The sequence below is a fragment of the Strigops habroptila genome, chromosome 12, assembly GCF_004027225.2.
Source record: "Strigops habroptila isolate Jane chromosome 12, bStrHab1.2.pri, whole genome shotgun sequence".
Classification (NCBI taxonomy): domain Eukaryota; kingdom Metazoa; phylum Chordata; class Aves; order Psittaciformes; family Psittacidae; genus Strigops; species Strigops habroptila.
Window position 1 is genome coordinate 13,277,321 of NC_044288.2, and position 20,105 is coordinate 13,297,425.

General features: G+C 57.9%; 1 protein-coding gene across 2 annotated transcripts; it reads right to left on the minus strand.

Moving 5' to 3' along the window:
* Positions 1-3,209: 3,209 nt before the first annotated feature.
* On the minus strand, positions 3,210-19,418 carry ANXA6 (annexin A6). Of its 2 annotated transcripts, XM_030503571.1 has the most exons (26): positions 19,283-19,418; positions 16,840-16,900; positions 13,920-14,004; positions 13,518-13,612; positions 13,246-13,359; positions 13,070-13,160; positions 12,880-12,959; positions 12,748-12,804; positions 12,494-12,587; positions 12,315-12,410; positions 12,067-12,125; positions 11,707-11,829; positions 11,432-11,490; positions 10,964-11,042; positions 10,070-10,151; positions 9,734-9,828; positions 9,237-9,350; positions 8,559-8,649; positions 7,745-7,824; positions 7,510-7,563; positions 6,259-6,276; positions 5,412-5,508; positions 5,049-5,144; positions 4,707-4,765; positions 3,815-3,937; positions 3,210-3,563 (listed from the first exon to the last, which is right to left on the minus strand). In XM_030503571.1, exons 2-26 carry the CDS (start codon positions 16,855-16,857, stop codon positions 3,504-3,506), a joined length of 2,019 nt encoding a protein of 672 aa, XP_030359431.1. In that variant the 5' UTR covers positions 16,858-16,900; positions 19,283-19,418; the 3' UTR covers positions 3,210-3,503. The 2 variants fall into 2 exon arrangements, with proteins under 2 accessions (XP_030359431.1, XP_030359432.1); XM_030503572.1 differs by lacking the exon at positions 6,259-6,276.
* Positions 19,419-20,105: the final 687 nt, after the last annotated feature.

Sequence of the window (20,105 nt, forward strand, 5' to 3'; positions counted from 1 at the left end):
TACACTTCCACTGAACCAGAGCTCATTCTCCCTCTGCCTCTGGCATATGAGGCAAGGCACAAGTGTCACCCACTCCTGAGGAGGAGATCCCCACCTCCTGCCTTCCTCCACAGCCTCGCCACACTCAGCAGGGGATGGGGGTATGGTGGGACTTGGTGCAACCCCACAATGGATATGTCGGGAGCGCTCAGAGGATTTCCTGACATGCCTTAAGCTGTGCATTATTTGGAGTCCCAATTTGCAAGGTCAGGAACAGTCCCAGAGGAGATTTTCCCCCCTTCCTCTCTCCCCTGGCCATGTCTCATTCAGTTGTAATGCCTGAGGAAAGGGCTGGTGAGCGGTCATCATATCCTGGAAAGCTGGCTCCAGGGGTGACAGTGTGGCGAGATCAGCCATTTCCCCAGCCTCAGCTCACCGTGGGGACAGGCTGCCCAGGGAGCGGCACGTGGATGTGAGGGACAAGGCTGCTTCTTCCTCCTTAGGTTTGGGAAGAGGAAGAGCTGAAGAAGAAACCTCTGCCAGCTCCCAAGGCTCAAGGCCGGGATTCTCCACTCTGGGTGGGATGGAAGTGTCTCATTGATGTTTAAGCACTGGGCCAAGGACCAAGACCAACATCCCGTGTGTCTCTTCACCAGATGTGGCTCCTCCCAGGGTCTGGTAGTGAAAAGGATCCGCGGTGGCCCCTGGAGCTGACTCAGAGGGAGAGGCCTGACCCTGTGCACACCAAACACAGGCTCACGGGGTTTTTGGGATGTCGCAACCCGTGAAATCTGGCGCTAGCTTTGCCTGGAAGCGAGTCCTTGCCCCCAGCACTGCTGGTCAATGTGCACAACAGCCGGGACCTGGTGTGTGGATCCCAGACCTTGGCAGCAGCTTCACAGCCTGAAGGCTGAATGAAGCATGGGTGGCCAGCACGGACCTGCCTCCAGCCCTCACCCTGCTCACGGCCTTTCTGTTTCTTCCTCTTTTTGGTGCCCATTGTTTGTCATCTCCTTTCCTTTCCCTGCTTTCCTTGAACCACTTGCTGCCTTGTTGATCACAGAGGCGAGACATGAGATTTGCCACCGATTGACTGTGGATTGGGCTGATTGGAGCCAGCAGGATGGAGCAGAGGTGTTCCTGGAGAGCAGTGCTGGGAAGTGTGTTTGCTCTAGAGACTGGGATGCTACATGGATGAAGCTGCTTTTTCTGAAGGGTCTATGACCTCTCCAGGTCTATAGGGTTTCATGGATCCTCACATGGGGAATTATATATATATAATTTATTGTCACTTAACACAAATTGCCCAAATGGTGATTTGGGCACTAAACAGAACAAGTGTTCTGCCTTCCCCAGACCTGGCTTAGGCCAAACATATTCTTTCTCCTTCCTAGACTTCAGCTTTCCTTCTTTCATTGCACGTTACCCTCACTCTGCCCTAAATCCTTTCTAAGGTGAGGGGTCACATGTAACCTTGTGGCTGCCGCTTTACTGTGCTGCTTCTGGGTTTCTTCCACCCCTCTGTGCTTCTCTGTGTCCCAAGGTCCACAGCCTGTCTTGGTGCTGCCAGTCCCAGTTTCCTCTTGGAATCCTAAAGCAACACCCCTACCCAGTGCCCCTTCCTTCCTCATGGCTGCTTTTAACCAGAGCATCTCCTTTCTCTGGGCCTGGCATGGAATCCTCTGGCTCTCCAGCATGGGAAGGCAGCAGGACATGCATTCACTGTGATGCATGACACCAAACAGGGTGACTCTGGTATCTTGTTCTTATCGTAGGAGCAGCTGGCAAGGGGTGCCAGGGAAATTCCTGGCCTTGGGACTGGTGTGCTGGGATCAGCCGGGCTTCCTGGCAGCAGCATTGCCCCGAGGGGCTGCCTGGTCTCGCTTGTATTCCAATGCCAGTCATGGGCTTGTAGCAGTCATGGTACAGCCATAAACCTCACTGGAGTGTTTGCGTCTGTGCGTGGGGAATACACCCCCTGTACACAGCCCGGGAACAGCAGTTTTGGCATTAAGGAGGAGGCAGGATGATGACTTATGTTTTGCAGCCCTGTACTAAAGCCGAGCAGGTTTCACTCCCCTTGCTCTGGAGGAGCAGAGCTCCACTCCCCTAAATCTGCCTTTCCCTGCTGTCTCCTGAGCCCCAGAGCATCCTTGGAGAGTGGAGCTAGGGTCCTGAAAGCAGCATTCCCAGCTGCAGGGACTGCTTCCTATGGTTGCTGTGCCGTGCAACAGAGCCTCACAGCCCTGCTGTGAAGCTGAGAGCTGCAGTGCTGAGCTGCAGGAAGAGATGGCAGATGAAGATGAAGGATTATATCCTGCCTTCAAAACATCTGCAGTGGGTTCCTGACCGAGCAGGAGACTCATAGCCTGCTGCAGACATGGGCTGGGTTCAGTCCCCCCCGATGCTGCCTGGTCCTACTTATGACAGTGAGTCAGAGGAACCCAAATCTCTATGGGAGAGGATGAAAAAGCTTCAGCCAGGCTGTTTTCCCCTGAGAAAGGTGATTTTGGTACAAAGAGATGTTTTACAGGAAGGCGTCAAGGGAATTTTCAGTGGGATAACACCCAGCTGAGTTTCTCCAGCTTCCCTGTTTTGTCTCTACATGTCGGTGCTTCTTGACCTCAGCTGGTTTTGAAGTGTTATGATAATATTGTGTTATTATTCCTAATGCTGCTTTGATATTTTGAAGGTGAAGCTTTCCTCACCCAGCTGTTCTGAGGAAGACTCGGGTATTCAGGACTTTTTGTTCTGACTTGGAAACAATTGAAAGTGCTGGAATTTCCCACTTTTGGAAATTCCAGTTCTTTTCTCCTGGGCGCTGGGGGAAGTGCAAACATCAACTGGGGGTGTAGCCTCTATGGCATGTGTGTTTCAACTCTTGCTTCAGCAGCTTGAAAGCACAGGAAACCGCGTGCGAGGACGGATGGATGCCATCAAGCCCGATTTGTATCTCTGGTTTATGAAAGCATCATCCACACAACGGCACGAACCCTGCCAGGGGGTTTCAGAGGCATGAAGCGAAGCTCTCAGTGAAATCCCTGCGCTGCTGCCAGCCCCATATGAATTCCCAGCCACTTCCTCACAGTGCGGAATGCTGCAGTGTTGTTCAAAGGTTATTTGGGGTCCCCAGCGCTCTCGCTGCAGTAGCAAGGAGGCACTGAGACTCCTCAGCACGGGCTCAATCCCACCCAAACCTACCCCCATAAATCAACTGCTCTCAGCCCAGCGTCAGCAACAGTAAGGTTTTATTTATGAGACTTAGAATTGTCTTTCCCACCTGGGTAAATTCCTGGGTTAGTGGCATGTTGGGTATGAATTATATTGTGCACATCTCCCTACCCAGAGCCCTCTGCTCCCCTCCCCGAGACCCCGCTTGCAATGTGGTGCCGCTTTCCAGCGCAAAGTGAATCATCCTCTGCAGGGAACCGAGTGTCCCCCGAAGCCCCCGAAGCTGCAGTGACATCAAGGCAGTGGGTGCGTGCGTGCTGGCTCAGACACGAAGAAGGGGCTCCTGCAGCCACCTAGTCCTCCCCTCCGCACAGAGCCAGCAGAGCCTTGCAGTAGTCACCGGAGGTGTCCTTCTGCAAGAGGGAGACCTGTGTCAGAGAACTGGGGAAGGAGTAGTTCCATGCCACGGGCATCCGTGCAGCAATGGAAGATGTCAGTGCATCCCCTCTACAGCCAGAAACGCCAACACCAGGGCTGGCTGGAGCACTTTTCCCCTCCCTAGGCGATGCTCAGCCCCTGTGCTACTCATGGCAAGGGTCCCTACAGGACCAGGACCCAGCCAGACAAGGTGACGAGCCAGGGAGGGATGCCCGTGTCCCCTCACCTCAATCATGTGGTGCAGGGATTTGTCGAACAGGTCTATGAACTCGCCCCGGATGTTCAACAGGTCAATCTCGCTCCGGGAAATCATGATGCGGGTGAGGGTCCTCTCATCCGTGCCAGCACCCTGCAAAGGGGAGCTTCAACAAGTAACCCCGGAGGGACTGGGGCTTGGGGACCCTCCTGGCATGTACAGCACAGTCCAAGCTGGAGATTGGGTCCAAAGGAGAGCCACAAAAATGATCAGAGAGCTGGAGCACCTCTCCTGTGAGGAAAGGCTGAGAATTGGGGTTATTTAGCGTGGAGAAAAGGCAGCTCTGGGGAAACATTACTGCAGTCTTCCAGTACTTAAAGAGGGCTTACAAGAAAGATGGGGACTCACTTTTTAGGAGGGCCTGTATCGATAGGACAAGGCGTTATGGTTTTAAACTAAAAGAAGGGAGATTTAGACTAAATACAAGGAAGAAAGTTTCATGATGAGGGTGGTTAAACACTCCAACAGGTTGCCCAGGGAGATGGTACATGCATCATCCCTGGAAACATTCAAGGCCAGGTTGGATGGGACTCTGAGCAACCTAGTCTAGTAGAAGGTGTTCATGGCACTGGAGTTGGAATTAGATGATCTTTAAAGGTCCCTTTCAACCCAAACCATTCTATGATTCTATGATCTCTCCTCAGATATGTGCTGAACTTGCCACTGACAAGACACAAGCCTGCCGTGTCTCCTGCTAACCCCAGAAAGCCAATGGGGTATTGGTTTGAGCTCAGCCCTGCCCTGCTCCCTCAGGGACGGATGAACCCCATCACTGCCATGGGGTTAAATCAGAGATTCCCAAAGGGTGTCTGCCCTGGACAGCCCGCTCCCACAGCTCAGCCCCAGGAGGGCCCATCTGCACCTTCATGGACTTGTAGAGCTTGTCAGCGAAGAAGGCCGGCTTGTTCTTCACACTCCGCACTGCAACACACAGAGGGGAGAGAAAGTGGGCTCCTGGCTTATGACACCAAAGGGATTCATTGCAGCAAGGAGCTGTGCCACCCATTGGGTCAGCTGCAGACCCTCCTTGGTACAAGGGTGCAGGCTTGGCCCTGCAGGACACCCTCATCCCACACCACACTGGGAGTCTCCATGGCCCAAAGGCAGCAGGAATCTGCTGACACACTGCCTTGGCAGAGGCAGGTGAAGGGGCTGCAGCCCTCAGGGGAGCCCTGTCCCAAGGGAGCACCCTCTGGGCACTGACCGATGGCCAGGAAGGCGTCCCTCACGTCTCCCGACATCCGCTTCCTGATGGCGTGCTCCACGTCATGGTTGGTCAGTTTGATGAACTCCTGAAACACTGGAGATGGGCAGAGGAAAAGGTCACTGCTGAGCCGCTCCATCCCACCCAGGAGACTCAAGCCTCATGGACCAGATGGGACCAGAGCAGGCTTGGGCGAGCTCAACTAGCCACCCCAAATGCAATGCCATGCCATCTCCTCCCACTGCTCAACCTCAGCCTTGGGGAGATCCCAATCTCCTGCTGCCCAGGAGTCCCATCCAGCCCAAAGGAAAGCACTTGTGTTGCAGCTGAAGGTCCAGCAGCAATGGAGAACCATGGTCCTACCTCTGCGGAGATGGGGGTAGCTGCGGGTGCAGAGGATGCTGAGGAAGCGGGTCTCCAGGGAGTCGCTGGAGTCATTGCTGGACACGTCAGCAAGTTTCTGGGAAAGAACCGAGAGTGAAGAGGGAGGCAGGGGAACGGGCATAGCAGAGAGGGACAAAGATGTCAAACAGCTCTTGCTGGAACAGCCAGTCCTGAACAGCTTATTGCAAAGGGGGCAGCCTCTTATGAGCAGGGAAATAGTGGGGGGTTTTATTTTGGGGGAAAAAAAAAAACAAAACCCAAACCCCAGAAAAGCCCTTTGCAGTGCTCGTGGTTCAGATTTTCTTCTTTCCTTTGGGGAGGATGTTTTGAGGGTGACCAGTATCAAACAGGCAATTCAGAGCTGCCACATGCAGGAGCCACCCTCCACCCTGGGCCACGGCAGTGCTGCCCAGGGGTGAAACGGCTGCTGCAGGGCTCAGCAAGGAGGTTGTGCTCATCACACCCATCAGGCTATTGCAGTAGAATTCCCCAATTCCCACTTCTGGTGAGCCGGGGAAGCCAGCCCGAGTCCCACAGTGCAAGGAACATGGGTCCTGCATGTGTATCTCCAGCCCTTCCAAGGGCAGGAAGGGAGCTATGTCTCTCCTGCCCAGTGTACAGGGAAGTGCCCTCATGCAGGGCCCATCTGTTCCCTCACCACCCATCCTGATATAAGGACCCTGGAGTCCCGAGCAAGCGAGCACACGTGTGCTATGAAGAGCCCAGTATATGGGGACCGCTATTCCCAGCTCCAGCCCTGCACCCGAGGACTGCAGCATCCCCTCAAACGTGCAGAAGGCTGAGGAGTGAAAGGACAGGCACTCACCAGGGTCTCAGCAACGACCTGGTGGAGAGAAAGAGAGAGACAGGAAGACAACAGGGTCAGAAGGTGCTGCTCAACCTTTATCCTTCCCTGACGAAGCAAGGGAAATCTAGCAAAATCCTCTAAAATGACCTGTCCTCAGCTGCCCTGCTTCCCTGGGAGTGGACCTGATCTTAGGACCTTTGTCCTCCTCCAATTTGGCCTCTACACCGCTAATTGGGATGGGTCTTTGGCCAGACAAAGTGAGCCTCACACATCTGGGGCTTGGGTACCAGCCTGTTGCTCCTCAGGGAGCATCCTTTGCCTGACTCCAGGCTGTCTCACCCCAGCCTCTGCGCAGGAGGAAGGAAAGGGCAGCTTTGCTGACAAAACACAGCACCAGGCCAGCTGCCACCCGGCCGGCTTGTCCCTGTGTGTGCCATCCCTGGCTCTCTCTTTCTCCGCAGCAGGTCGAGGCGAGCAGCAGCGCATGCAGCGGGGTGCGGGCAGCGGGGTGCAGGCAGCGGGGTGCGGGCAGCGGGGTGCGGGCAGCGCCGCATCTGCTCCCTCTGCCGGCAGCATCCCTGCTGGCGGAGCTGGGCAGCGTGCCTCGGAGCAGGCGGTGCTGGCACAGGACAGCCAAGCGAGAGCTCGGGTTCCGCCTTGCACCAAGCTTCCCCTTTTAGAAGAGACTCGTGTCGAAGGGGCAGGAGGCCAAGTGCACAGCCCGAGGGTCACGGGTCTCCTGGGAGCGGGAGCTGAGCCAGCAATGGGGCCTCAGCACCCCCTGCACAGTTTCTGGCTGCTCAGCCTTCCCCTTCCAGTCCCGGCTCAGCACAGCCCAGTAAGGATGAGGCAATGGTTTAGGGGCTGGCAGGGTGAAAAGCAGCGTACGCTTCAGCGCTGCCCCATCCACAACACAAAGAGGTGTGTGGCTCCTGCAGTCCAGCCCAAAGCTGCCTTCAAAGCTCAAGTGCCAAATTGCAGCATCAGTGTGTGTTACTGGACCCCAAAGTGGCAGCTCTGCACAGGAAATGGTGCAGTCCCTCGTTGGGAGCTTCCTGGGGCAGCTCCCCAATGCATGGGGCAGCAGAGCCCTTGGCAGCAGCAATCAGGCCTGGGAGCTTTACCTTGGAAAGGTGTCACTTCCCTGGCATCTCCCCCTGCAGCTTACAGACACCCTGCCCCAGCAGCATTTTCTTCCCTGAGGATGTCATTTCCAAACCAGGGGATGCAACATCCTCATTTGTTCTATGCAGAGCCTACGGTTCTTACCTTGGCATCTTCATGTGCCTGCGTGACGTTCTCTGGTCCTTCATCGCGGTTGCCCTGTGGTTCAACACAAAAATCATGGAGCAGGGGAGAGGACATGTCCCGGGAGAGCCCCAGGCGAGGGGATGGCAGACAGGGTCCAGCAGCACTGCCCAGCCAGGGAGCGATGCTCTGTCTCCTCCATAGCCACCATCCACGGCAGGGAGGGGACAGTCCCCAGCGAGAAAGCCACCCTTACCAGAGCCAGGGAGACAAGAATCCTCTTGAAGTGCCCGGACGTGTCAGAGCTCAGGTCGTCTTCCAGTTGCTTGTTGTACGCTGTGGAGAAGGGGAATGACTGAGTCCTGCTCCCTGCCTTCAGCTCTGCTTCCACCCCACCAGTGCCTGGCTGACCCCCGTGGGTTTGCGGATGGTGGTGGCCATCCTCCTGCCTTTGCATTGCTGAGGCAAATGCTTCCATCCGGTATTTCCAGGCCTGGGGAAGAGGGAATCACCCCAGCAGCTCTAATGCCCTGGGCATGTGCACTGCCTCTTGCTCCAGGTGCTCCCAAGGGAAAGGGATCATTGAGAGAGTTCTCAGGGAGGAGACATTGGTGGCAGAGCTGGGGGACATCACTGTGATGTGGAGAGAAGCCAGCACCAGTGCTCTGCTGGGGGAGAATGCCCACAGAGCCTGTTTAAAACCATTTTTGGCTCTTTGGGGAAGAAAAGGCTGGGGATTTAACCCAGCTTGCAGGTCTCGCTTCCCTAGGGAGAAGGGAGCATGGATGGAAGGGAGAGAGAAGTGCATGGCCTGGGGTTGTGAAAAAACACAGGAAGGATTTGAGGACTCCTGTTGGCACCATCCCAGATTTCCACTTCTCTTTCATAAGGTGTTGGACCTGCGGAAGAACTGCTCTTGCCTGGAGGCACTAACAGACCTTCACAGCGCCAAGCCATGGACCCAACCAGAGACAAAAATTGCACTCCAGGCTCTGGAAGGGCTTTGTACAGTGTTAAACACAGTCTGTGCCCAGGGCCTGGGTGCTCCCCATGTCCCTCCTGTGCCGTACCTTCCTGGTAGGCCTCGTTGATAGCCTTGATCTCCTGGTTGTTCCGCGTGGCCATGATTTCAATGAGGACACTCTCATCTGTGCCAGCCCCCTGGAAGAGAGTGGTATGGTGGGATGCTGTGCGTGCCAACGTTGGACAAGGACACAGCAGCATCACCCCACCATGCCAGGCAAGGAGGGGATGCTCTGACCCCAGGGCTACCATGTGCCAAAGTCCATGTCCAGCAAATAACTCCAAGGGCTGGTAGGAACCAGCAATGAAGCATCCAGGTGTGCTGTTAGTGGGGTCCCAACGGGTGTGACTGGTGGACAGTGGTGCACACCACTGGTTTGCCCCTACCATGGGTCTCCTTTAGCTGCGTGTGCCTGGCAGGGCACTGCTCCCACCGCAAAGCAGGGATGCTCTGTGAGGCAACCTCCCCAAAAGGCTTTATGTATGAGGTGGGTAGAGCATGCTGGGCTGCAAAGAGGCCAAACTGGGCTCCCAGCAGGTCTGGAGTGCAAACCAGGTCTATGTCCTGGTGCTTTCTGCTCTCCTTCCGTATAGGAGACGAGAGCTTGGGGGTCTGTGAAGCTGCGGTGTACCCATAGCCCCGGGCCACTGACAGAGCAGATACAGCCACAGCAAAAACCACCTCATCCTCACGTACTGAAGCCAATGCCACCTCCAGCAGTTACCTCCACAGCCTTCTTCAGCTGCTTGGCATCGTACTGCGCTGGTGTGAGCATGAGCCCCAGGATCAGCTTGGCCAAGCTGCCCGACAGCTCAGACTTCAGGTCCGCCATCAGGTCCTGTGAAAGCGTTTGGGGGTTCAGCCCCGGCTCCTTCCGCAGGGATGGACCAGCAGAGGCAACACCAGGGAGGAAAGAGGGGAGGATGGTGTGGAGGTGGGAGACATCTGGGAATACCCTTGGTTTAAGGTCACATTTGGGGAGTGGCTTTGGGGACATCCTGGCTCTGGAGTACTCTGTATGGGAATGATGCAAAGGGGAAGGGACGCCCTCCCCTCGGGCTGGTGGTGCACCCAGAGCAGGAGCTGCTTTGACAACTCATTCTTCCTTGAGGAAGTGATGCCAAGGCAGGATTTCTTTCAGTGAAGGGCAGATCTCAGCATGGGATGGGGCAGGATGCAGGCAGAGGGAAGGAGCAGGGCAGGAGGGGAATCCAGCAGTACCCTGCCATAGTGAGCCTTGTAAGCCTTTAGGATCTGCTGCCTCTGGGCATTGCTCCTTTGCGTCAACACCTCGATGATGGCCCCTTCGTCTGTGCCTGCAATGACAGCAGTGATGCTGGGGAGAATCAGGGGGGACAGAGCCATCCCGTGTCACCCCTGACCATGGGCACATCACCATCCCTGTGCCAGCAAACTGGGGCTGTGCGGAAGGGAGAATTCCCACAGCTCCCAAACAATCTCTTGAACCCTCATGGGGCTTTCACACAGGGTGAGTTTTCAGCCCCAGGAGCTGTTGAGGAGCAGCAGGCAGGGGCTGGGTGCATGGTCCCCACTTACCCAGGCCCTTCATCGCCTTCCTCAGCACTTGAGCATCCCCGTCATCATAGAAGCTTCCTGCGGGCTGCACGGTTCCTCGCAGCTGTGGATGCACAGAGGGGTTTGGGTTCATCCCTGAGCTGGGATGGAGGCAGGGATGGCGAGAGGAAGGGAAGGTGCCACCAGGCAAGCGGAGGCCAAAGCAGGTCGTGTGTTAGTGCAAGCACCTGGGGCTCAGTGAGGATGTCCCACCACTGTCACCCCTTCCATCCAGGGGCAAACCATAGCCAGGTCAGCAGAGAGAAGACAGCAGCAGATGGTCCCTGAGTCTTGGTGTCCTGCTCAGTGTTATACCCACCTCCCCTGGCACTGGGACACCTCGGTTGGGGCTGGCCCCATCAGCTGAGAGCCAGAAGAGGAGTTGCTGAAAGGGTGCCTGCTCCTGCCCTGCAATTCTACCCTCCTGCATCCTTACAGCTTCCATCACATCTGCATCTCCCCCTGTGCACACAGGGCTCAGGGTGTCCTTTCTGCACATCCTAAATCACCCTTTAGTGGGTGCCTCCAGCTGCATGCAGGGTGCCAGCTCCCCATGGCACGGCTGTGTCCCAGCCAGCCCTGGGGAGCAGGAGGTGTCCGGTGGGCACCGGAGCAGGGCTGAACGTGCTGCATTGCACAGACATGCGAGGAAAGGAGCCCTCAGAGAGAAGAGGAGGGTTAGAGGAGCCGGTGGGGGACAGCCAGCCCTGCCGGGGTTACATCCCACCAACCTCATGCCCCAAAACCAGGGAATAGTGTTGAGAGAAGCCGCAGAGCAAGAGGCAGAGCAGAGGTGTGGGGCTGGCCGTGCCCCACGGCAGAGAGGAGCAGCCCCAAGCTGGCAGGGAGCACACAGGGGGTACAGGGGGTGCTGACCTCTACTTTGGCCACCGCACTAAGCTCCCACATCCGATAGGCCACCTGCGCCGCCTCGGGGAAGAACTCACCTGCGGCACTGCAACGGGAGGGCAAGGACAGGGGACAGTGAGCCGGGGGGGCCCGTGTCCCGCCAGCAGCCACCCCCCACCCGGCCCCTCCAGGAGGGGTGTTTGGTACCTGCTGGGTGCTTGCTATGGGGCTGGGTGGGAATGGGAAGAAGAATGGGTGGTAAATCCCAACCATCCCCACTGGAGCATCCTCTCTACAGGGCTCTGCCTTGCAGGGCTGCCACGTGCCAAAAAGGGGCCATGGCATCGTGCTTGGCCATAAAGAGGGGCCATTCTGTACCAATCTGCTGTCACTGTGGGTGCTGCTATCCAGGTGCTCCACCAGGCTCTGACCCGCAGGTCTGTACCCAGCACCGAGGGGATGAAGAGGGACAAAGAGGGTGACGGGTGGTCTTACTCATCGTCCCCTCCACACAGCTTCAGCAGCGCCTTCTTGTACTCCCCGGAGGTGTCCTCCTGGAAAGACAGGAGCAGATGGAGAACCATGCATCAGGGAGCATCAAGGTAATGCCATGGGATGGGTGCATGGAGAGGGGTCTCCCTGAGCCTTGTCCTCAGAGAGGGACACCCAGCACAGGGTGGCTGTGGAGGGGTTTCAGCCCTCCCATGGGTGCTGGCATCACAAGGGAGCTGGCAGCTGCTTGGAGGGTGACCAGGGATCCCAGCACGTACCTTTATCATGTTGTAGAGAGATTTCTCATACTTGGTCCTGAACACCTCCCGGATGTCCAGCATGTCGATCTCGCTGCGGGACACCATGATGCGGATCAGTGTGTTGTCTCTTGTGCCCAGCCCCTGCAATGGAAGAACCCCTGCATCAAGCCTGGGATGACCGAGCAACCCTGCTCAGCCCATCACATTTGGGACCCTTTATCAGATTTGTACCCAGCCCTGGGTCTGAAGGAGTAACTGCTTCGGAGGGAGGAGCAGAGACTCTGGTCGCAGGTCCTGTCTTCATGGACCTGCGTCACCATGTCCTCCAGCAGCACCCTGTGGCAAGGGGACCCCCTGGAGAAGGGATGATCCACTCACCTTCATGGCCTTGTAGAGCCTTTCAGCAAAATACTCTGCTGTGCTTCTGATGCACTTCACTGTGGGGAAATTGAGGCACGGTGAGGGATGCTGAATGGGTACCACATTCAGCATCCCCACTCGCCCCAAAGGAGCATCCCTGAGCTCTCTGAAACCGGGTACAGCCACAACCACAACCCCACTGGCTCTTACACTGAGCCCTCCCACCCCAGCAAGGCCACTGGTGCATTTTCACAGTGCTGACTTACCCACAGCCAGCATCAGCTTCTCAAAGTCACCAGAGAGCTCTCCCCGGATGCTCCTCTCAATTGGCTTCCCTGAAATCTTCAGGTACTCATCAAACACTGTGGGATGAGAGCAGGATAATGCCTGGAGAAGCTGCCAGAATCCCTTCCAGCCCAACCCCGAGCTCGCAGGAGGTGCTCACCCAGGCGGAGGTGCTGCTTGCTTCGCCGGCCAAGGATGTAGATGAACTGGGCCTCGTCTGTGCCCCATTTCAGCTCACCAGCTTCCAGCAGGTCCTTGTGGGATGGGGAAGGCAGCAGAGCCCGAGTCAGGGTGCTGCTCACATGGTGCTCTGCCCCAGCATGGGTGCCCTTGGTGCCCATCTGCCTTTTGCAGTCTGGATTGTCCCAGTCCACCAGCCCCATCCCTGCCTGGATGCCGCCCATCCAACCTCACCTTGGCATCCTGCTCCACCAGGTCCTCGCTCACCACATCATCCTCCTCCCTGGCACCCTGTGGGACAGCAATGGCCTCAGCCCTACTGGGTGCAGGCACCACCACCTACAGACACTGGACAGACGGACATACCTGAAGCAGAACGACGAGCATCTTCTTGAAGTGGCCTGAAGTGTCTCCAACAATGTCAGCCTCCAGGTCTCTCTCATAGGCTGATGGAAGAGGGAGAAGTCAGGGACTGGAGAGCTGGATCCCCTCATCTCTGCCCCTCGTCCTGACCCAAGGGGACACAGGGCAGCCCCTGCACCTCCCCAGCCCTCACCATCTTTGTAGGCAGCCACCAGGTCATGGATCTCCTGGTTGGTGCGGGAGGCGAGGATCTCAATAAGGCACTTCTCATCCGTGCCAACGCCCTGCGGGAACAGACACCGCCCTGTGAGCAGTGGGGACAGCCGGGGTGTCCTCAGAGAGGCCCTGGGGGGGCTGCCCACCCCTTACCGCGATGGCATCTTTGATCTCTTTGGCATCACTGTAAGGCGGGGGCCGCATCAGGCTCACGATCAGCCGCTCAAACTTGCCCGTCAGCTCGTACTTGAGGTCTGCGATGAGGTCCTGGTGGAGGGGGACAAAGGGGATGGGGGACTCTTTGCTCCACAGCATCTCTGGGTGGGTCCAGGGAGCTGTGGGTCTCTGTGTGGGGTGGTCGGTGGCAGCCACGGCCACCTGCATCTGCAGTGGGGGCAAGGACCAGGCAGCGCTTCTGCTGTTACCTTCCCATACTGGGACTTGTAGGCTTGGCAGATCTCCACTCGCTGCTTGTTGTTTCTGGATGTGATGAGGTCAAGGATGGCCTCCTTGTCACTGCCTGTGGGGACAGCCAGCAGTCACACCTAGCCCCATGGCTGGGTGTCACCCACCATAGCTGGGGTCATCATAGTCATCCTGCCCAAAAGAAGCCCCAAGCTGCTTCTGACTTGGGGCTGGAAGGAGAAGCAGAAGTGAGCTGGCTCCAGGGAGGAAAGGGGAACCAGTTGAGGTGCTAGCATGCTGCTAAAGCAGACAGGCAGCTGAGACGGGAGGCAATGCAGGATGCCCGGCCATGCAAGGGTCAACTGAATGAATAGGGGACATCAGGGTGGCCCTAAGGTAACAGTCCAGAGGAGCATCCATACCAAATCCCTTCATGGCATTGTACAAGGCCTCTGCATCCTGGCTGGCATCAAAGCCCGGGAATTCCTTCACTGACCCCCTGTAGACCTAGGGGAAAGGAGGAGAGGAGAGAAGAGAAGGTGAAAGGCGAAGGAGAAGCCTCTGGTGGGATGGGGAAGAAGAAGTTGAAGCGGAGCAGGTATGAGGTCAGATCCATTCCTGCTCATGCTGACCGAAGGCAAAGCTCAGCCTCAAACATAAACACTTGTTCTCATTTGTTTGCTTTCCAGTTAGTTCTCCCTGTCCTGTAAATTGTTTGTGTACCAGGTCATGGAGAACGTACACAGCCTTCCCGCTCGTATCTCCCGGCATCAGTTTGTGCTCTGTGTTTAAGCTGGATACAATCCTGCCTCCTGCACCAGCAAGAGACAGAGTTTGAAGGCAGATTCTTTCAGCTCTTTCAGTTCCCAGCACCATTTTGGGGGTGGCGGCAGGAAAAAGGGAGACCCTGTGGTAGAGCTGGACTCCTGAATGCAGGGGAAGGCACCCAAGGACCAGGATAATCCCCCTGCAGCGCAGCCGGGATAAACAGAGTTATCAGGGCTGGATTCAGAACAATGGAGGAAGTCATTTTCCACCGCCTGTTGTGAGCAGGGAAACCCTCCGGATGCTGAGGATGCCCAAGCCCTGCGTGGCCTCTAGGCAAGGAGACACAGGCACAAAATCATCGTGGGCTGCTAAGCAGAAAGCACTGAGAAGCACCAGAGCTGCCCACAGCTTGTCCTGCCCCAGCGCTCTGCAGGGTCCAGGCTGGTGTGAGGGGTCAGAGCAGTGATCCTGGATGCAAGAACAGACTTTCCCAGGAGCCTGAGAAATCCCAGGGGTTGGCATGATCCACTCCTGCGTGCCCCTCTGCGCCTCCCGGCTGCGCAATGGGGAGCCCAAGAGTGATACCCACATACAGAGACCTCAGGAGAAAGCAGAGACCGGGCTTCTCCCCAGGTCAGCTTTGCCCAGGGGAGCCTGGGGTCAGGCTCTGCACGAGACCAGCACCGATCCTGGCTGGAAGCTGATGTGAAACCAGCATTTCCTCGGCATCTCACTGGGAGCCAGGCTGAGCCGGGGCTCTCAGCTGTGTCAGCACCCTGGGAACGCTGACCATGCTCCAGCTGGGTACATACACCTCTCTGGGATCACTTGCTCAGGATCTGGTGCAGGGCTTGACATCCCCAGGAGCTGTACAAAGGCCCAGGGCTGCTGCCAGCATTGGCATCTAAAGACAATTGTTCTCAGAGGAGATGGGCATCAGGCAGGCAGCACCAGCATCCCTGACCCAGTGAGTACCTTCAGGAATGAACCCAACGGGATGGACATGGGCAGCCCTATACCCATTGCTTCCCCGGGTCCCATCCCAACACCACAGCACAACAGCATCACTGCGCGTTTCACCCAGCACCTTCAGAAAGAACCCAGCCTCTGTATCCCCTTTTTCCAGAGAGAAACCAGTCCAGGCTGGGCACATCCCACAGGATGGAGCTCCTCTTTCAGGAGGAGCTGTTGGCACCCATATCCCGGATGGTGGGAAGCAGGTCGGGCAAGAGGAGACGCTGCCCTTTGATGGCACGGGACAGATCGTATTGCAGGTGATTCATCGGGAGAGCTGGATTTAGCCGCACTTCCCGGACCCTCCTGGCTCAGTGCGAGCTGCTGCCCACACGTATGCCTCGCAGGGATGGAAATGAGAAGCTGCAGGGCAAAGGAGGTGCCTGGAGGCAGCAGGAGGGGACAAGGGTCGCTGGAGGGTGCTGGGGAGGCAAGGTGTTGGTCCTGGTTAAATGAGGAGGAAGAGCAGGGCTGTGTTCCTGCCTCTTGAGCTGTCAATGCATGAGCTGCATGTCTTGCAGGGCTGTCATGGTGGGGAAACTGAGGCAGGAGCTCAGCGCTGTGCATTGCCCAATGCTCCTTGAACTCATGGAGGGAATGAGCCCCATGGAGGTGCAGAAACATCCCTGGGGAGGGAAAGCGCATCCTGCCCTCCTCGCACTCCAACCCCCTTCCCAAATCCCGCTCCAGCTGCCGGGGCCCCGCTTCCCCTCCTCCAGCCTCTGAGTCATCCCGGCCTGCCTGGGACCTCCCAGCTAAAAATAAGCCAGGCTGGGGCCAGGAGGGTGGAAGCAGAATTCCCAGTGTGGCTGCACGGCTGCTGGGGGTCCTGGATCCCCCCAGGGGCAATGCTCACCCGCGTTCTGCCTCAGTTTCCCCACCCAGAGCCAACCAACCCTTCGGCTGGGGCAGGAAGCTGCGGGTAATGGGGTTTGAGGCAATGATTCCTTGATTTCCCGAGGGAATGGAAACCAGAGCCTGGCTCCAGCAGTGGAGGCAGGCTGTGCACACGGACTCCTCCCCTGCCTAGCACACTACCCGCAGGCAGGCTGCACCCCAGCAGCCACAGCTGCCCACCGAGGCAGGGTTTTCCACCCGATCCAAGACGTTTTCCTGGCTGCAAGGGAGCACCTGCTCACCCGGCTGCCACGTTGCATCAGGCTGGTGGAGAGGGGAGAAATCCAGGCTGAGCGGGAGAGGCCAAAGCAGGGTTGCCTGCCTTGCGTTGGGCTCGGATGGGATTTCTCCCCAGTGAAAGCACAAATCCCCAGTGCAGTGTCTGTCCTCCGCTTCCCACAGCCCTGCTTCTCTCCCCCATCCCACTGTGGTCCCCAAAGGGTTTTTGCTCCTCGCTGTTCCTGCTCTCCCTGCCAGCACTCCCCCATCTATATCGCATCCAGACAGCACTGGTTGGAGAGGCAGGAATGTAAACAGGCTCTCAACAGCATTGTGCTCCGTGCACGTCTCCACCAGCCTTGCTGCATGATGGAGTTGCTGCCCCAGCTTTGGGGTCTGCCTTGTGACACCCCATCACCCATCCCCACCGTGTGTCACCCTTACCTTTCCTTTAGGTGCCATGGCTTCCCAAGCTGGAAATCACTGGAGCGAGGGCAAGGAGGAGCTGTGGGATGGAACAGAGAATTCAATATGAGCCAAAGCCCCCCCTCTGTGGGCTGTGTTAGTTAAGGGAGGCTTTGCTCCCTCCCTTGGGTGCTGCTGCCATCCATCACTGCGGGTGCAGTAGCCAAGGGAGGGTGATGGATGGGTGCTGCCGGGGAGGCTCAGGGAGAAGGGATGCTGCCACCAGGTCCTTTGGTACCTGGCACTGAGCTGGGGACACCACAGGCCAGGGGCAGCAGAGATGGGCCTCACGCTGCTTCCTGCCAGCGCTGAGAGAAACCAGGAGGGGAAGAAAGTGCTGAATAGGTGGAAATGGGCCGAGCATGCTCCGCAGGGCTGACCCTCCTCACTGCACCCCGTAATACTCCCCCTACAGCCCCCCGCCAAGCCTTGGGACCAGCCCAGCTTCATCAGTGCTGGAGATGCTCAGTGCCACATGGTGCTGGGCAGCCCCTGCAAGATGCCACCAGCTTTAATGTGAGTTTCCGTGCGCTGAATCAAGGCCGCCATCAATCCCACGCAGCCGGCACAGCTCAGGAAACACAGCCGCGTTTCCAGAGTAACTCACACGTTGTTTTCTAACACCAGCACCATTTATAGCTGCAACCCTCCTGCAGCGTGGGCTCTCCCCAACCTCTCAAGGTCCCCAGACAGCGCAGTCGGCTCTGAGAAAGCTGATGGAGGGAAGGAAGCAGCTGGAAGATGGAGCCCGGCCATGAATGAACCACTGAGCGTCAGCTGAGCTCCAGCCATGAGGCACGGCCCCTTCCTTGCTAGTGCTGGGCTCTGAGACACGTTGCAGGGAAGCTCAAGGCACAGCAGGGGTGCCCCGGGGGGGATTTCTGCCCATTTCTACCCCCAGGAGAGCTTGGCTTCATGCAGCAAGTAGGGAAAATCACATGAACTTCCATGGCTTGGCTCTGTATCCCTATGACAGCACCTACGGTGGGGAGACCCAGCCCTGCAGCCGGGTCACCCCGCTCGGGTGGAGGAAGCCTTTTGACACCCGCAAGCATCCTTCTGAGGGAAGGAAGTGTTGCAGAGAACCAGAACTGCCTTCACCCCCCTTTCCCTTTCCAGGATGTGGGCCTCAGCCACCCTTCCCGCAGCTCCTGGTTGGGGGAGAGCCCCCCACAAGCCCTGTGCGCAGCAGGGCTGCACTGCAGCCGGGCAGGGATCCCAGTCCCTGCCCATGCAGCCTTTTGATGCCCCTCAGGAGCCTGGGTACCTTCCATGGAGCAGAGAGAGCCCCGCATGGCACAGCCACAGCCCTCCTGCCTTACCCCATGCAGCCGGGCTGAGACCGCACAACTCATCTCAGCAGCGGCAGAGGATCAACACACCCAGCCCCAGCCTGTCCCTGCAGTGCCCTGTCCCTGTCCCCACTGCAGCGGCTTGGGGAGCAGCCCGGCTCTTGCTTTGCCAGCACCTGATATTGGGAGGATGCCCAAACACATCCACATGGGGTAGGTGGTGAAACTTGGAGGCTGCAGAGCCCTGGCATGAGGGTATATCTGCACCCCCTATCCAAATGATGGAGAGGTTTAGAGTATGGGGGTGCCATGAGGAACCCTAAATGATTTGCACAGCTCATCCCCTTTGCAGAACAACCCATCCTTACCAAAAAGCCTCTGTCCCCCCAGCAGTGTGCACCCCAACAGCCTCTCCACAGCCTGACATGGCTTTGGGCTCAGGGGGTTCCCCCCAGGAGCCCAGCAGCTATTTCTGCAGCCCTGGCAGGGCTCTCGCAGTGCGACTGCTTGTGGCGGAGGCCGCGACACACCCAGTGCCGCGTTGGCCTGCCCGTGGGGCGGAAAGGGAGCTTCCCTGGGTTAAAAAAGCAGCATCCATCCTCCTTGTGAGGCAAGGGAGGGCCCCAAAGTCCCCTGCCTCACCTCACTGCCAAGAACCACCAAGAGCTCTGTGCCTCTGGGGTGCCATACGATGCATTTGCCAGTGCAAAACTCAGTGGGTACCAAACCAGGGGCATCCCAGTGGGTACCAAACCACGGGCATCCTCTCCCCCGAGCCCAGCCCCGACCCCTACACGGAGGAAAGGGTGTTTCTGCAGCACCGGGGCACGGACAAAGCCACATCCCGGCCAGGACACACCCATGTCCCCGCAGCAACGCCAGCACCCACCCAAAACCCACCTTCCGGCACCGCAGCCCAGGGATTTGGTTAAAAAAGAAGGATTTTCACATAAACACAAAGAAAACAAGGACCCGCCCTGCAGCCACCCCTTGCGGGGAGCCTCTGCCTGCGCGGCTCAATGCCTGCGGCCGGGGCGTGCTTCCCCTTGCGCACCACCATAGCGGCTGTGCACGGCAGCGCTGTCCCCTCGCACCGCCGCCGTCCCCCCCCCCCCCCCCGGTACACTCACAAGCGGCACCGGGGCCTGTCCGGGAGCTCCTGCGGGGCCGCGTGTCCGCTCGGTGCGTTCCTGCGCGTTGTCCTTGGCGAGCAGCGGCTTCCTCCAGCCCGCGCGTCACCGCTCACGAGCCCTCCAGACCCCGCCTGCCGCGCTCCCACCCCCGGCACCGCAGCGCGGCCCCGCGGGGTTCAGTGCCCGCGGTGCGACGGGGCCACGGCGGCACCCCCCCGAGGCACCTTCTGCACGCCAAGGGGTGGGGAAGGGGGTCACTCGGCCCCACCGGTGCGGGCAGGGGCTGCGTCCCGGCGGTGGTGACATGTACAGAGCAAGGGGATAGCAGTGATTGAGCTTCGGCTGCGGAAATGTCACCCCTTCCATGCCCCCTCCCCCCCCCCCCGGTTTCCTGGTGTAGGGTACTTCTGTCTTCAGACACCTCCACTTGTACCAAATCACCCCTTATAGTTGGGAAAGTCCATCCCTGATTCCACCTGCAAAAGCCAAAGAGGAGGATGTTGCCCCCCAAGGACCTGTGCTGACCAGGGCTCTGCAAGGAGCATCCGTGGGGCAAAAGCTGAGTTGAAGAGGGGCAGTTGCTGTCATCCATCGCCCCTAGTCTTCCCCCTGTGCTGCAGACACAGGGATGAAAAGACCTTGCAGCACAGGCACGGGTGGGGATGCAGCCTACATCTCTCTGAGATGCTCCTGGCAGGCTGTACCGCTGCCTGCAGTGCCCTGAGGCCATTCCCATCCCTGCCTCACCCAGGTTAAAGCCGGCTCCTTCTTTATCACCACCCCTTGCTCCAGCCAGCAAAGAAGCTGCAGCAGGGCTGGA